This window comes from Centroberyx affinis, unplaced genomic scaffold, assembly GCF_046629955.1.
Source record: "Centroberyx affinis isolate AG114_WGS23_722 - 3 ecotype Tasmania unplaced genomic scaffold, CSIRO-AGI_Caff_v1 ptg004247l_1, whole genome shotgun sequence".
NCBI classification, from domain to species: domain Eukaryota; kingdom Metazoa; phylum Chordata; class Actinopteri; order Beryciformes; family Berycidae; genus Centroberyx; species Centroberyx affinis.
In genome coordinates, this window is record NW_027281982.1 from 60,635 (window position 1) to 77,877 (window position 17,243).

Here is a 17,243-nt window from a genome sequence, read left to right on the forward strand (position 1 = left end):
ATGACTTTGTTTTATTATTCTCAGTGACTGTTGTGGGTAAATGTAGCATGTAATTAATGTTACACTTCAGCTGTAGCCGTTGTAGAAGTCCCATTTTACTGCCTGTTGATGTGCTGCTGTACTGTTGCTCCATCCCCAAGAGGAAATGTTTGGAACCTGTGGTTTTGTTCTCTGTTCAGCCTCCTGATGTTAATAGTTGGGTAATGATCTGGGAACCGGTTGGCTGAGAGACTCTGGAGTTTCACCTCACAATATATTCATGTGGTTCTACTGTGGAACATGACAGAGAGTTGACCCAGTGTTGATGCAGGATCAAAATGCGCTGAGTCAGGCTTCTACAGTAATGATGACAGTTGTGTTCATGAAGTGTAAACACAGATTTCTTGATGTTTAAACTCACCAGCTTTGACACACTTCATGTTGCAATGTTACACTGAATTGACTTTGCATGAGATCATATGAGGAAGTGTGATCAAACCGAACTGAACCGCTCCACATGACTTTCTTACACACGATTACTCTATTCCCTTTCCTCTTGCAGCACAGATTCAAGTGGCAAACGTTAATGTGAAAACATTAAGCCCTCCTCCTGACCCTGAACATCAGTCTGTCTGTCAGGCAGTGTGTCCCGCCCACTCTCTCTGTTCAAAACACAACAGCGGCTCTGTCTTCTGTCTTCTGTCTTCTGGTAGGAAAACGCTGCAGCAGTTGTTCTCTTCTCAAACTTTTTCAGCTTGTGTCTCCCAAAAGTGAAGCGATGCCTCCTCCCAACCCCCACTTCCAGGCATAACTATACAAAATGGCTAAATATGTCACCAAACTATGAGTTTTAGTTTATTTTTTAAGGCTGTTTGACCTAATTCCTAGCAAACTACTCGCCTTTTTATTTTATTTTTCCACGTTACAGACATCTGTTTATATCCCTGTTGAAATAATAAAAAATAAAGTATATATACTGTATATTAAAAAAAGGCTTTTACTTATTAGAACTCAAACTGCATTTCTCACTACAACTAAAAACATGATAGTTAAGAAGTTAGTTAAGAAAGTGATAATTAAGAAGAGGAAAAAAAAAGAAAGGACATTGTATATACTTGATCATAAAGTTATTTTTTGTGTGTAGAGGAAGTTGTTATATGTATGTATAAATTGCGATTTTCTTTGTTTGTTCTTTGTCTCTGACTTTTGTTAGTGAACTGTACTGATATGTGGAAAGTAAACACTGTAACACCAAAAATGAATTGTATAAGAAGTTGTGTGTTAGAAGTATGATTTTTTCCACATTCCTGACCTGGAGCCAGTAGTCCAGCCCTCCCACCTCCTGCATTACAGCTCCTCATTATTATTCTAAAACTTAAACATAAAGGAACATTGTTTCACTGTATGTGGGAGTGTGAGGAGATTACAAAGTTCTGGAGGGAGGGAGGTATCACACGCAATATATGATATGCTGGACATAAATCTACCTCTACACCCTAAATTGTTTATACTAGGCATATATCCGAATGATCCAAATTTCCAAAACAAAAAGAAAGCGCTGATTAACATAAGCTTGCTCCATGCTAAACGCCTCATAGCTTTATCATGGAAAAATGTAAATAGGCCACACTTAGGTCAGTGGCTCCGGGAGACGTCTTCCTGCCTGTCAGTGGAGAAAATCACCTATATTTTCAAGGGTAAAAGGGAGACCTTTGATTCCATATGGGAACCATTCATTCTCTTTATGGAAAATATGGATATGTCTGAAGCGCCACAAGGGGCGGAGGAAACTGGAAATGTTTAAGTGATGAGAGGTTGGGTATGAACAGAGAGGAGAATAACCCTTTTGTTTTCTTAATTTTTATTTATTAATTTACTTTTTCTCTTGTTTGATTTGTACATTTTATTTAGTTATTTGGCCACAGTAATGTTTTGTCAGTTATACTTTTCAATATTGTCTTGGTGTTTGTCCAATTGTCTTACTATTGTTGAAAATACATTGTTAAAAAAACAAAACAAAAAAAACGTAAACATGATGTCACTTCAACCTCAGTGGCGTCACTGAGCCGTTTAAAATGTTGAGTTAATGTGAACAGGCTGAACAAAGACAATGAGACGCAGGTTTGATTACATTATATTGGGACAAAACCTCTTCATATATACACAGTGCATTGTTGGACACGGACATTCAACACATTATCACACAGTTCATAGTCAAGTCAATCGAGCGAGAACACACACAACATTTGTCCCTGACTGTAGCATAGTCATACATTTGTTGTATCCTGCAACCTCAATTTAAATTAATAGAACATCTGGGTTAATAAATACGTCTATAATATGTCTGAAACAAAAATTAAAAACACATCATTCACACACGAAACGTTCTGGCTTGTTATGAAGAATTAAAACGGTTAAAGCTGCACTAGGCAAGAGTTTTATGTAAAAACACACTTATTTTTTCAGTCTAAATCACAAAGTGGAAGAGCGACTTCTCACTTCTCCACACAGAGAGTGACACAGCAAAACTACTGACATCACTGCACAGGACTTCTGGGGTTTTGAAGTCTCTCACTGCCATCGTGTGAAGTCGCCTAGTGCAGCCTTAACACTAGAGCTGCAACGATTAATCGATTAGCTGTCAACTATTAAATTAATCGCCGACTATTTTGATAACCGATTAATCGGTTTGAGTAATTTCTTAAGAAAAATAAGTCAAAATTCTCTGATTCCAGCTTCTTAAATGTGAATATTTTCTGGTTTCTTTACTCCTCTATGACAGTAAACTGAATATCTTTGGGTTGTGGACAAAACAAGACATTTGAGGACGTCATCTTGGGCTTTGGGAAACACTGATCCACATTTTATAGACCAAACAACTAATCGATTAATCAAGAAAATAATCGACAGATTAATCGACAATGAAAATAATTGTTAGTTGCAGCCCTGCTTAACAAATAAACCAGTCGGCCTGTGTGAGTGAAGAAGCGAGCGGTAAACCTACAGTTACTATAGATAATGCTTTCCTGCAGCTTGCCAGCAGCTTGGAGGGTTAAAGCTGTAAGACACGGCGCTGTGGCTGAACGGCAGGTTGGTCCTGGATGTGAAGGGGGACGGGTTGTGTTACAGGTCGGCCTCAGGTGGAGGCAGAGTGGCTTCATGAACAATGTGCACATTCAACACACTGCTGCTCCCAGGCTGCGGCAACAAAAACATCCACCTGCAGGCATTTGGCACCAATTCACCATCATATCATTTCATTTCTCGTACCAAGGTTGCATAACTGCATTTATGGCTCTGGGAGACGGCATAGCTGTGTGTGTGTGTGTGTGAGATATGCATATAGTTCAGATACAAGAGTAGCACAGGTGTAGGGGTGTGTGTGTGTGTGTGTGTGTGTGTGTTTTCTTGCTGTCTCAGCTGGCTGTGTCGTTGCTCTCTGCCCGCTCTTTCTTCTCAGTCTTCCAAGAAAAAGACAAGACATGAAACGCAGAGTTAGCTAACACAATGAAACACTGGCAGTAAAATAAAGACTATGATGTAAAACTGTTATTATACCATGGTCTGGGTGAATACTCGATTCTGATTGGCTGCAGGCTGTCCATTAATTCCTGATAATGGACACCTACTAAGTAGTTCCAGTGAAACTGTCTGTTCACCGTTCTAAATTAATGCGCTGGCTACGTAGCATCAGCCTGTATCTAAAATGAGTAACCATAGCAACAGGGACACAGTCAAAGCCTCCGTTTACACATGGCCTATCATTTGTTCGTGAAAATCTTGATATTGATTTGGGGACAATGACATGGCTGGATAGCTAGCTAGTCTTGTTGTTAAACATACTGTCAAATTATATTTACTGTTTGTTATTGACTTTGAATGTTGCTAGCATAACGTTAGCTTTCTGGCTCATAGCTGAGCCAAAGGGTTCTATGAGCTGAGCGGACTAGAAATATCTCCCGCTGCCAAGTCCTATCTAAGGTTCGTCCTATTTACTGGAGCAGTGAACAACGTTTCCATTGCATAAGAACCGTGTGGGATGGTAATGATTGTTCCAGGTATTAGTCAAACCCTCAGGTGTTACCAGGGAAACTGAGTTATGGCTTCTGGAAAAACTTTAGATTTTGATCACAAAACGCATGAAAATATAAATTAATGGTCTTCATTTTTTTTTCTTTGGCAAGTGACCATGGTATAAGCGGGATAATGCCCTTCGAGGAGTCCATTATCAGGAATTAATGGACTCCCCATCCTCCATTAATTCCTGATAATGGACACCTCGTCGGGCATTATCCCTTACATGCTTCCCCAGGGTATGGATGAGCTCCACTACAGAGGAAACAGTATTCTTTACCATCAGTGTTAAATATTCTCTACCAAACACTTTTTTATCAACATCCTCACAGTGAGCACAACCGGGACAAACGATAAATCTTTCCTAACCAGTCTGGCCTTGAGGAACCAGTTCAGCCCGTCTGCAGGCTCACGCCCTGGCGGCTGACTGAAGACTGACCTTCTTTTTGCCAAACGGCGGCTCTTTCCAGAGCGTCTCCACGGCGACGCGACCCTGCTGAACCTGGCTGTACACCGAGTCCCTGCTCACCTGGTGAAAACACACCACACGTGACGTCATTAGCCAACCGCAACACACACACACACACACACACACACACACACGAGAGACACGATCTCCTAATGGAAAAACACTCTCGTCTTGTCAGTTCACTGATCAGAAACAAGGCTTTGATTTAGACGCAGGTGTAGGTGTGTTTTACATTTTACATTTACATCAGACCGCCGGCAACCCTGTCATGTAGCATTTTAACATCAATAAATCATTACTACATTCATTTAGAGACATTAGTATAATTACCATAAACAAACCAGACCATCAGTGAGAAGCCTGTCAGTCTCTAGCCCCAAAGGGACGCTAGATGTCATTTGCCATTACTAGGGTCCCAACGTTCGTTCTTCAAAACACCGTTATCGAGAACTTCATTTAGCGTCGCCTTCCTGCTCCTTGGTGGCTCAAATTTACATTGAGTGCCCTTAACATGGTAACGCCACAATAAAAGTTTCAATAAGGTCTTCTGTTTTTCACAAAACGCAGCTTTTGGGAGCTGGGAGCTGCAGCTAATGCTCCACGCTCATGACGCCGACCCAAGCAGAGTTTTGACTCCTGCCATCAGGGAGGAGGAACACTTTCCCTAGAAGGGCCAAATCAAACAGATATTTGAGATCATTTGTCCCGTCAGCTGTTGGGTTTTTAAACAAGCTGTAGGCCTAGTTGCTATTGCACACACACTTTAACAAAGGACTGATGGACTCTTAGTGCTTTATATCTCATTGCAACTTTATTATGATGACATCCACTGTATGTTATATGTATTTATGTCTTTTATTTATTTATTTTATGTTGTGTATTGGTTGTGTTGACTACTGTTTGCAAACCAAATTGCCCCTCGGGGACAATAAAGACTATCCAATCCAATCCAATCCAATCCTTCAGAGTAAAGGTTCCTCGCCAATATACCAAAACCTGTGAGAAATAACGGGTGTGCACAATACTTTGTGGGTTAAGACGTGACTTTTTTTTCTTAAGAAGAACTTTTTACGGTGGTGTTGACATGATATTAAGGCCAAGGACACTCAATGTAAGTTTGAGCCACCAAGGAGCAGGAAGGCGACGCTAAATGAAGTTCTCGATAACGGTGTTTTGAAGAACGAATGTTGGGACGCTAGTAATGGCAAATGACATCTAGCGTCCCTTCGGGGCTAGTCAGCCTCTATCAGTCTCTACTCTGCATCCTCCATTGTTTCTCCACCTGGTGGATCTGGAGGAAAATCTGCTGGATCGCTTTACGGCACAAAACCAGGAAGAGGTTCTGTTCTTCCAGAGCAAACAGAGCTAAAGCTTTCAGAGTTTCTGGCAGCAGATGGTGGAAGGAGGGAAAGGAAGATGGAGAAAAATCACTTCCAACATGTTGATCCTCTTCAGGAAAGACAAAGAGAAACGTTTTGACCGAAGAAGCAACAGGAAGCAATGGGGTTTATGGGAAATGTAGTCTTAATGTGGAGAAACACTGGAACAAACACTGTCTGACACATTAATTGCCCACCAGCTTCATAGAAATCACATGATATGCGACCAACAGATCAGATCAAACGACTCCTGCTCATTCATCACTTTGAGATCCTTCTCTTTCCATCTTCAGCTCATGTGTTTTCATATCTTTGCCCCCCCCCCATCTGTTTGATGTTTGTACATGTGGAGGCTGAGGCGTGTGTCTGTGTTCCTGTCTGTCCGGTTTCTGGATGAATATCCAAAATGACTCAGACATCCATGGAACTACAGAAATAAAAATGACACGATATTATTCCATTTAATCCTCCATCACACTAAACTCTTTGTGTCAGAGGGGACGTGAGCGGTGAGAAGGCAGAGTGACACTTCACAGCCGGCCCTTCCTACAGGGAAGCACAACCCTTTCCTACGAGGAAACGACTGGCAGATCAAACACACACACACGCACACACACACACACACACACACACACACACAGGCCTTTTATAGAACAATAACTAATGCATCTGTCTGGAAAGGTTTCTACAAAGTAAAACACATACACTCACAGGCTAAAATAATTGGACTCAATTTTTTCATAAAACATAAAGAGCTGTCACAAAACCTGCAGCCTCTTCTTCATCTGGTTATCTTCGCTGTTTTGTGACTTTCAATTCATGTGCAAATTTTAGGTTATGTTTTTTTGATGAGCATGACAATTAATGAATTGCTTTGATGAAGGCCATTAAGCCAAAACGTTAGCATGTGTGTTGACACAACCAAAATAAATTGGTGAAGTTGTCTAATGTCAATTTGCATGACAATTAATAATAATTAACAATTAGCCTACTTATTTTCTCATCAAATAATAATAATTGGTGAATCAAATGTTGCTATCATGTCAATACTGAGTACAATCTTCAGCTAATACAGATAGTCTTTGGTGCTCATTATAGATTCAGTGGGAAGTGGAGTGAGCAACTAAACAACAAAAAAATGATAATATTTGGGCCACAATCCAACACTTACACATCACATGAGTCACAAACATGCTCAGATTTCATGCTCAGATCTTTTTTTAAGTTCAGTTTTTCACTTCTCACTCTCTGGACTCCATATGGAGCAGAGGTCAGCATTTGAAAACTTGCAAAATATCAGCATATTATCATTTGATAATATGATTAATAGTTAATTATGATTAATAGTCACGCTCAAGTAATTTAGTCAAACTGTTTTGCTTCACAAACATGTGACAGCTCTTTTATGTTTTATGGAAACCTGCCACTGAGTGTACATAAGAATAAAAAACAGGAGAAAGAGAAAGGAGGATAAAGAGTGCTAACTGGCTCCCTGGTTCCCACGAGAGATGGCATCATATAGCAATAATACCCAGCATGCCGTTCTTTACTGTGATCATCGTTGGCATCAACAAAATATCCATAATCACAGTCAGGAGCACGCTAGTGGCTGCTGTGGCTTTCATACAACAAATAACAACTGCTGCTGCTGTTCTGTCTGAAGAGACACATCTGGGCTGGAGCGATATACTGAGCTGATATTGGCCTTTCAATACAAACTGTATGGGGTCATATGGGGTTATATGGGGTTATATGGGGTTATATGGGGTTATATGGGGTTAGGGTCCTGCTGGCTCAGCTGATCATCATCATGTAAATACCACCAGTGTTGGGGGGAGAACTTTAATGTATTTTTTTGCAGAGACGAGTAACTTTACGAGTAAAGTCACTAGATTCAAAATTAACCTTCACCTAACACTGAACCCAGCGTCCTGGGTTTGAATCCTTCCCTCTCCCTCCAGTGTTTCTTTACTGTTCTTTAACTAATTGTATACTGGCCAGTGAATGTTTCCCACTGTTGATGTAATGGAGGGTAGGATATGGGTCACCCTGCCTCACCCTGCCTTAAAGGAACATACCAGTGTTTTTGCATGTTTTAGCCCATTTACTACACTGCTCACATACTTCACATTACTATCGACTGTTTTACAAAGTGTACGGTGGCCAGCAGGGACAAAGTTTGAGAACTTTGAAAAAGAAATAATTGAGGAATTCAAACTGTAATTGTCTCAATACATTTTGTGGCAGGTGACTCTTCATGATTGATCCACCAGACTATGGAGAGTTTTAGTGTCCCAGTTTTAGAGTGAATGCGTCTTACAGGCTTTTTCACACTGAATCCTTTCATTTTTTTAGCATTGAAAATGGCCAAATTTAAATATACTGAATATCAGCACAAAATATCGGCAGCTTCGATCCCAAATTATCGGAATCTGTAAAATGTGTATCGGTAGAACCTTAGTATACACACATGAGAATAAAAAAAATATGGTAATGTGGTGGTTATATACAGTACATGAAACATTAGATGATACAAATATACCTTGAATAAGGAGGCAGCCTGTTGAGGGTAAAACATGGAGGCACTCAGAGCCATGAGGCCAACTGGAAACACCAGCCTCCTCACCCTGGAGCCTGTGAGAGAGAGAGAGAGAGAGAGAGAGAGAGAGAGAGAGAGAGAGAGAGAGAGAGGAGAGAGAGAGAGAGAGAGAGAGAGAGAGAGAGAGAGAGAGAGAGAGAGAGAGAGAGAGACAGACAGAGAGAGAGAGAGAGAAAGAAAGAAAGAGAGAGAGAGAGAGAGAGAGAGAAGACAGAGAGAGAGAGTTTACACACATATTTTAACTGAAATGTCTACATTTTTCTATTTTTATTTTAAGTTATCTTTACTTATCTGTATATATATATATATATATCTTTTAACAGCAAAAGCACAATTTCTGTTTGTATTTTAGTTAATTTTACCTACTCTCATTTATATATTTGATTGCAATGTTGCAATGTTACACAGCTCTGTTTACACATTTCTTTATTCTAGTATATCTTTAATTGTACGTACATTTTTTGTTTTTATTTCACACTTGCCTTGGCAATGTAAATGTATGTTTCCCATGCCAATAAAGCCCCTTTTGAATTGAATTGAGAGAGAGAGAGAAAGAGAGCGAGACAGAGAGAGAGAGAGAGACAGAGAGAGAGACAGAGAAAAGAGAGAGAGAGAGACAGAGAGAGAGACAGAGAGAGAGACAGAGAGAGAGAGAGACAGAGTTTCATTCCCAGAGCCACAGGAATTCAAAGCGATAACAGCTGCTCACCTGACCTGCTAAGACCTGTGACCTCTCACCCCAAACCTCACTTCCTTTATCTCAACCAAACTATATTGCTTTATGCCTGATCAACGTGAAGACAGACCGACGGTGAGGAAGGAAGATTACTCACTGTCTCCAAAGCAACTCTTTTTTTTTTATCTCTAAAACAGTTTTTACTGGCTGATTATGTAAAACTCCTTATCAAGTGCAGCGCTCTTTTCGCTTAATGTTTTGTTTGTTGTATTTTTACTTATTCTCGTACATAACCGGCCAATCGTAGACGAGGTGACATCACCTCCAGATGTTTCCAGCAGCTCCAATATTGAGTTTGACATGAGAAAATTTCAGGATGTAAAACATCAGCGGTAAACGTCAGGTTTCGGTGTCAGTCCCTCAGAATCAAAGAGCGAGGGCTTCTTTTTAGAGCCGCCATTTTGCACCAAGAGACGAATCATACAGGGAGAAATCCATCGTAGAAGAGGAGAGAGACCAGTTTCTCCACCCACAGGAGCAGGAGAGAGACCAGAATGCAATGCAAGCAGAGAGACAGGTTGATAGAAAAGAGCATCAGATCTTTTCTATCCTTCGCTGTCTTGATTGGAGGCGAATGTGTGAGAGGAGGCTGCAAGGCATGCTGGGATCAAACTGTTTCCAGTCTGTAGCTGATCCCAGGTTACAAACATAATAAATAAATGGATAAAAAAAAAGGTGCAGGGCTGAAAGGGAGAGGAGGACACGGACCTGGGACAGTGTAATGAATACAGTGCGGCATCTTTTGTTCTTTTTCTTTTATAGTTTCTTCCTTCCTATAGTTTCTTCTTATTTTTCTTCCTTTTTCTTCTTCCTCTTTGTGTGTGCGTATGTTCAGGAAGTAAGGTTGGGCGGTCGCGTGCCAGACGGTGGGTGGCGGAGTTTGTGTGGCCCACTTCCCGTTTCCTGTACGGATCGTCCCAGTGATGGCTTCTGGGATATTATAGCTTGTCTCTGAGTCCAGATAGATGACAGACGGTGGATGTACAGTGTGTTGATGTAGGCTGGAAGTCTGAATGCTTTTTATTGTTTTATTGCCTTATTTTGAATGATTTGGAGTCGGTTCATCTGTTGATTCATTTGATTTGGCTTTTTTGGGTTCAACAAAATACATCCTACCACTACTACCATTCAAAAGTTTGGACACACCACATTTTTCTTAATTTTATACTATTTTCCACATTTTAGAATAATAGTAAAGACATCAAAACTATGAAATAACACAAATGGAATTATGCAGTGACCAAGAAAGTGTTAAACAAATCAAAACTATCTTATATTTTAGATTCCTTAAAGTAGCCGCCCTTTGCCTTGATGGAAAGGCAAAAGGCTTTGGAAAGAAATTCATACATAGGATCAACTTCACTGTTTATATTTGTCTAAGAAACAAATTTCAATCATTTAAGCAGAAGCCTTTAGATCAAAATGGCTTTAAGAGAATGAAAAACACAGAACATTCAATCAGGTGGGTCCAGACTGTTGACTGGTAGTGCAAATTACACACAAAATAACTCCTGGAACGCACTGAACATCACAGCTGGATGATATGTAACGGTGGAAGAGGATCTGAAGGTGTATTTTTCCTTTAATTATCTTTCAGCTGAGCCACTGTGTTGCAGCGTGCTCACTTCTTATCGGCCTGTCTGTGACCTCTGACCTGATCAGCTCCTGCTGCTGGGGAAATATGTGTCAGTATGTGTGTGTGTGTGTTGGCATGCACACACACACACACACACACACACACAAACACACACACAAACACAGGCATGCACGTGTTACCTTTGGCCAGATAAAGTCCCAGGAAGCCGGAGAAGCCCACCACCCCGACACTGGGGTAGAGGTCAGGGGGCGGGTCGCTGAGGAAGCGGTACACATCTGGAACACAGAGGAAGAGGAGGAGGAGGAAGAAAAAGAAGAGGAGGAGGAGGAGGGGGCAGGAAGAGGAGAGACGGCAGGTGAACATGTCTGTCAGGTCGGCATGTTCAGACACAGCGGTGGAGTCAGGCGTGCAAAAGCAAAGGTCACATTCAGGATTACAAAACTACATCATTTCAAAAGTGAAGACATAGAAGCAGCAGAGAAACCATACTTAGACCGTCTTTGGAAGAACGAAGTGAGTGCAAAAGTGTAATAAAGTAATTTTGTTTCCTGAATACCGAGATAAACCTGATTCATAATGGTGATCTCAATATTCAGCATAGTAATCAGGATTGTAATTTTTACTGCCATAATCATGCAGTAGCAGATGATTTAGTCTTAGCCCTGTGGTGGACTGGTGACCTGCCTTTCACCCAATGCATGCTGGGATAGGCCTTGTGACCCTGAATAGGAACAAGCAGGCGAAGGCGACGAACGAGTCAAAGCCTCGCTCTGGTTGTTGAAGGAGAGCAGACGGTTACTCGGTCTCTTTCCCCACCAAGTCCTGAGATTCAAACCAAGCCGCTTCTCAAACCCTGTCAGTGTGTTTTCTCACCTGTGACTGTCGTAACGGAGGTGTTGATGGTCGGCTCCACGGTCCGGTACGCTTCCTGTGGGCCGAAGATCATCAGCGGACAGAGAGACGGACAGAAGAACAGATTACACTCAGCTGATATCAGTCTCTGTCCGGGCCACTAACTTACTCTTACTGGCTCTGAAAATGTGCCTGGCTCCTGTTTCGTTACCTAGCACTTCTCTATCGTATATGATCCTTCTAGTGTCACAAGAATAGATTGTTACATCTGGATAGGAGAGTCAGCTAAATGCCTGAAATGTAGCATGGATAGCAAGTCAACACTGAGGGAAAGTAAAAAGCCAACTGGTTAATATACACCAAGTGTACAGAATATTACTGACCAGTTGAAATCTCTGTTGAAAGCTCTGATTCCTCATTGATTTCACCTATTAACTGCATCTCAGTCATGAAGGAGAGATTGACATGAAGGGGAGGAGGCGGATTTTAAAACCTTGAGGCGATGGAGATATTTATTGAACCGAAGAGTATGCCACTCCCTATCAGGAGTTTTGATCACTGAATATGTATCAGTCTTCCTATAACCTTTCATATTGGTGCAAAGAGCAGAGAGAGCGTGAAGCATGTGAAGGCCTAGAGGTTTGGCACAGGTGGTTTGATGTGGTTTTGGACATGTGTGTTCGCACATGAGCAGACTGTCACATCGAGCCAAAACTCACTTTAATGGCAACGACCATCTTTTGATGTTTACAGTAGGTTAGCTACTGTAAAGGTTATATAGGGTTTAAGCTGCAGCCACCAATATGACTACTTGCATTTAAGTGCTTTAAAACTATTTCTTACCCATAATGCTTGGGATTAGCTGAAGGCATTAGAGAAATATTGTAGTAATGCTAGGTGGAGTTGGCTCAGCTGATTGGATTGCAACACAATGCTATCTGGTGCAGTTTGATGTGTTTTGATTATGACTGGATAATTTCTGTCACTTTATTGCCAATGTTGAAGGAATATTGCCTAACCATCTTTACATCACAAGGATCACAATGTAAATAAGTGTCTTTTTCATGACAAAAGTGTTTTTAAAGTTAAAATTAACCAATTCATTTAAACTCAAGGAAAGCAGGCCATTTTTTCAAACATCCTAAACCTAAAAGAAACCAAAACACTCTTTACAGTCTCTTACCTCCACTTTCTCCAGGGCAGATTGACTTGTTTTCTGCAAAAAAAAAGACAGGAAAATACACAACACCTCATTACTATCACACGGGACTCTTAGTGTTTCCTCAGACTGAGTTCAGTATTAAAAATACTCAAGGCTGTAGTTGCTGGACTTGTAAACATAATGAAAAACAGAAGGTGTTAAATCCTGCAGGCAGAGGGGGGGCCGCTGCCAAGAGGAAGAGAGCAGCAGAAGAGCAAAACAGCGGAGGTTCCAGCTTCATGTGTCTTTGCTTATACGTTGTGTTTTTATGTGAGCGATCTTAGGTTGTTTAGGTTGGCTGTCTGTAAACATTCCTTCAAGAACATAACCGGTAAACTATTAATTAAAATAATGATTCGCGTCAGATTTTTACTTTGGGCAGGAATTAGGGTATAGCGACTTATTTACCTACCCGCTCACCTAATTTGAGTTTCTCCGCCAAGCCCAAACATGACACTGTAAAACAACCACAAACAAGCTTGTCATCGATTCCCCAGGTAATTGCGCTGGGTGTGTCTCACATCGAAATGATTGCGTAACGTGTTCCTTGTGTGTTTTTGGCACCGCGTGGGAACAAAAGGCTGCGAGGTGCAGTTGTTTTGCTGCTCGGTTCATGCGATTATACTGGCTGCAGCTATAGTAAATGCAGGGAATCATAACAACTGACCGACAGCATTACATCGCACAACAGGAATGGTAAATTGGGAGAGTTGTGGAGCGGTGAGAGAGAGCCAGCAGCTTGTGAGGAACATATGCCTCTTCAGATGAACTTCTGGCTCGGTGCTCTGCCAACAGCTATAAACTGACTTCACATAGAATCTATCAAAAACAAGTTGGTTGTGTCACTCCAGAACTTTTTTGTTTTAAAAGTAGGGTAAGACTTGACCTCAATTGCATAATATGTTGTGATGGATACATAAGGCCAGTAAGTTCATCAGAGCATTGAAAGTTGATGGTAACTGAGTTGCAGTCTTTTATTAGAGTGCTGCCATTCACATTTTCTCCATGGATTTCTTAAAAGTTCCTGCCTAAGTAGCTCACAACATTCAGTGCATAGCAGTGCCTCTCCTCTAAGACTAATTGTGCATTTATGCGCTATTGGATATATCAGAAAAAATAATTTCCAAATTGGACATGTCCCATGAACGCAGTCCAAAGTCGGATGACTAAGTCGGAAAATCAGAGAAAAATCTGCTACCCGAGTTTCCGAGTTATGACACAATGGTGACCTTTAACCTTCTCAACAAGGTGAAGAAACAAAGTTTTGTGATTTAACAGTAAGAAAACACACACATGTACCTTTACTGCAAGTTTGAAGTCAGACAGACTAAGTTTGTGAAATTAGCTTGTTAAGCTGCAGGACGTCTGTGTTTGTTTAGTTTTTGTCTTCCTGGTTTGATTTTCCAACAAATTGAAAGTCCCAGATGTCCGAAGAGCCAGAACGAAAGCAGTCTGCGGCACCAGAGGAATTCCTCGTATTTCACAAAAGCAGAATCTAAAATGTGATTATTCCAGTTCTTTGTTGACCACTGTTTGTCTGGAAGGTGGTGACAGGGTGTGACAGGCGTGAGTTTACCTGACACTGGTTGGTGTATGGCTCGGCCCATTTCCTCAGGCTGGCCACGCCCTGCTCCACTGGCCCTGCCTCCTGCTCCACATACTGAGCCTCCACCTCTGGACTGCTGTACAGAGATGGCAGCTGCAACACACACACACACACACACACACACACACAAACAGGAAGATGCATGCTAGTGTTCACTCGTCTGTGCCCGGAGGCACGCACACACAGACAAAATCACATGTTATGTAACAAATGTTTTGCAGCCTAACCCTATAGATAATGTGAGGGTGGGGCATCCAGGACCCAGTGTTGTGCCAACATTCGTTTCCCTTTAAAAAAAAGTGTTTTCCTGGGGGTATGTGCCTCGTTTTCATGCCAGCGAAGAATAGAACATAATTTCAATATTTGTGGATAGTTTTCATGGCTTTTCAAACAATAAAACATTTTAAAAACATTTTGTGGTATTACAAAGACCAAAGATATTAAAGACCAAGGATACGGTCATTGATTTTAGAAGGAAATCATCCCACCCACCATCTCAGACCTTCATCCAAGGAAGTGGCATTGAATTTATAGAACATTATAAATATCTTGGAACAGTCATTGACGATGACCTGAAATTTGATGCAAATTCTGATGCGGTCTGTAAGAGGGGACAGCAACGTTTGTACTTCCTTAGGAAGTTAAATGCTTTTAATGTAGATAGGAAAATGATGTCATTTATTGAATCTGTTCTTACTTTCTCTATGATTGCTTGGTATGGTAACCTGAACATCAGGGGAAAAAAACCACCTGAGCTATATTGTGAAGGTGGCTGGTAAGGTGACAGGTGTCCCACAGACCCCCCTGACAGCCATCTTTGACCAGCAGGTTCTCCGCAAGGCCAGGTCTATATTAGACTGCACAAACCACCCCCTTCACTTTGAGTTTGAAACTCTTCTCTCAGGCCGTAGATTTAGAGTACCCCGGTTCAAATGTAATAGGAGTTAAAACTCCTTTGTTCCCTCTGCAATAACTCTGCTTAATCTACACATGTAATTTAGCATTTTAGAGATTGTCTTGTTGTACTATTGTGTTCTGTATATTGTATGTACAGGAAACATTTTTGTACTTTTTGTTTTTGTACTTGTGTTGTTTTTTATCTTGTGCCCCTGACTGCAAGCCAGTTTCCCATCTGGGATAATAAAATGACTTAAGACTGGGACTGACTGAAGTACAAAGAATCTAGCCTAACGAAAGTATCCTGCCTGGTTTCTTCATAATGAATAGAGATCACGCTTGTTTCTGCTTCTTATTATCTCAAAACACAAGCATCCAATGGTTCAACAAGGTCAAAACAACAACAACAACAACAACACCACCACCACCACCACCACACAGAGGATGGACACACACTGAAAACAAGGACAGACACCGCTAGAAAACACAGTTTTAGGGGATACAAATGTTGGCACAACCCCCGCCCCCTCCCTGCCCGTCAGTATTGTACCTCGTCGATGCTGAGAGCCGGGACTGTGTTCTTCTTCTTCCCCTCGCTGGCAGCCAGCACCGAGCCGCTCATCAGGCCCAGCAGCCCGGGAGCCGCGACAGACAGCGACACCTGGCGGCGGAGGGGCGGAATAAACAAACGGTTGATGATGATGCTGAAACTAAATGATGCTGCAATGTCAATAAATTACCATTTAAACAATGATTCAGAGACTATAGACTCTATCAGGAATATAATATGACTTTCAACTTAATGTACTCTACACTAACAGACTCAGACACAGAGCCTACGCATGTTTGACCTGTGAGAGTAGCTAGCAACTTGCTAACGTTAGCTGTTAGCTAACCTAGGACTATGAAAAAAAATCATATCTTTCTCAACATCGTTCTCTCTCCATTGTCAAACAACACTTTATACCGCTGTCTAATATTTCGTTAATGAATCATAATTTTAACCTGGTGAAGGGTAAATTAATGGGCTATTACCAATTTCATGTGTGACATTTCCGTCCAGCAATGCAGTGCGCTTTTCTACGGCAAGCCAGAGGAAATCAACAGTGACGCATGCGCATCGTGCCTGACGTACAAAACGCTCAGGGCCTGTCTGCGCTCGCTCTCTCTCTCTCTCTCGCGTTTTTATTCACAAACAAAAGTTTTCTAAATCACTTCCTAAGATCTCACCTTTTCTTCTAGAACTGAATTATCTACTTAAATCACTCAGTTAAGTAAACAACAAAAAAAGTAATAAGCTATTGAAACATTATGGAACTTTTTCCCCTGAAACCTCTAACTAAATATGTTTATATTTGTGTATATGTGTACTCCTGTTGCTTATTTTTATGCAATTGTCTTTTACATTTTTCCCTCTATGTTCCTCACATACATTTGTGTCCTTAAATTTGATATATGTGCTGCTATTGTTTACCTAAATGTTTGTATATTATCCTTTTGTTAATAAAAAACAAAAAAAATCTCTCTCGCGCGCACACACACACACACACACACACACACACACACACACACACACACACACACACACTTTACCTCTCTCTACCTCACATCTATGCCTCACCCACACACACACTTTCTCACACACAAACAAAACAAAACTGTACGCAGTTGAAAGTTGAACAATATGAACATTTATTCCTGGAAAGAAATTACAAATCGTTCCAAAGAGTTACTACTCAGATTATAGTTATGTTAATCTGATTTCTTTTAACTTCCTTTTTCAGATACAGTCGTCGTAACAGGGTATGTTTGTTTTTATCCTCATTATTCTATTCTTTTATCCTACTGAGAGAC

The 17,243-nt window shown here is 41.1% G+C and overlaps 1 protein-coding gene across 2 annotated transcripts; it reads right to left on the bottom strand.

Annotated features, from left to right (window-relative positions):
• Positions 1 to 1,862: 1,862 nt before the first annotated feature.
• apoob (apolipoprotein O, b) lies at positions 1,863 to 16,461 on the bottom strand. 2 transcript variants are annotated; one of them, XM_071543162.1, is made up of 9 exons: positions 16,425 to 16,461; positions 15,940 to 16,050; positions 14,463 to 14,585; positions 12,869 to 12,901; positions 11,707 to 11,761; positions 11,013 to 11,108; positions 8,444 to 8,535; positions 4,493 to 4,574; positions 1,863 to 3,440 (listed from the first exon to the last, which is right to left on the bottom strand). In XM_071543162.1, exons 1-9 carry the CDS (start codon positions 16,440 to 16,442, stop codon positions 3,436 to 3,438), a joined length of 615 nt encoding a protein of 204 aa, XP_071399263.1. In that variant the 5' UTR covers positions 16,443 to 16,461; the 3' UTR covers positions 1,863 to 3,435. The 2 variants fall into 2 exon arrangements, with proteins under 2 accessions (XP_071399263.1, XP_071399262.1); XM_071543161.1 differs by having other exon boundaries at positions 4,493 to 4,582.
• Between the last annotated feature and the right edge of the window lie 782 nt (positions 16,462 to 17,243).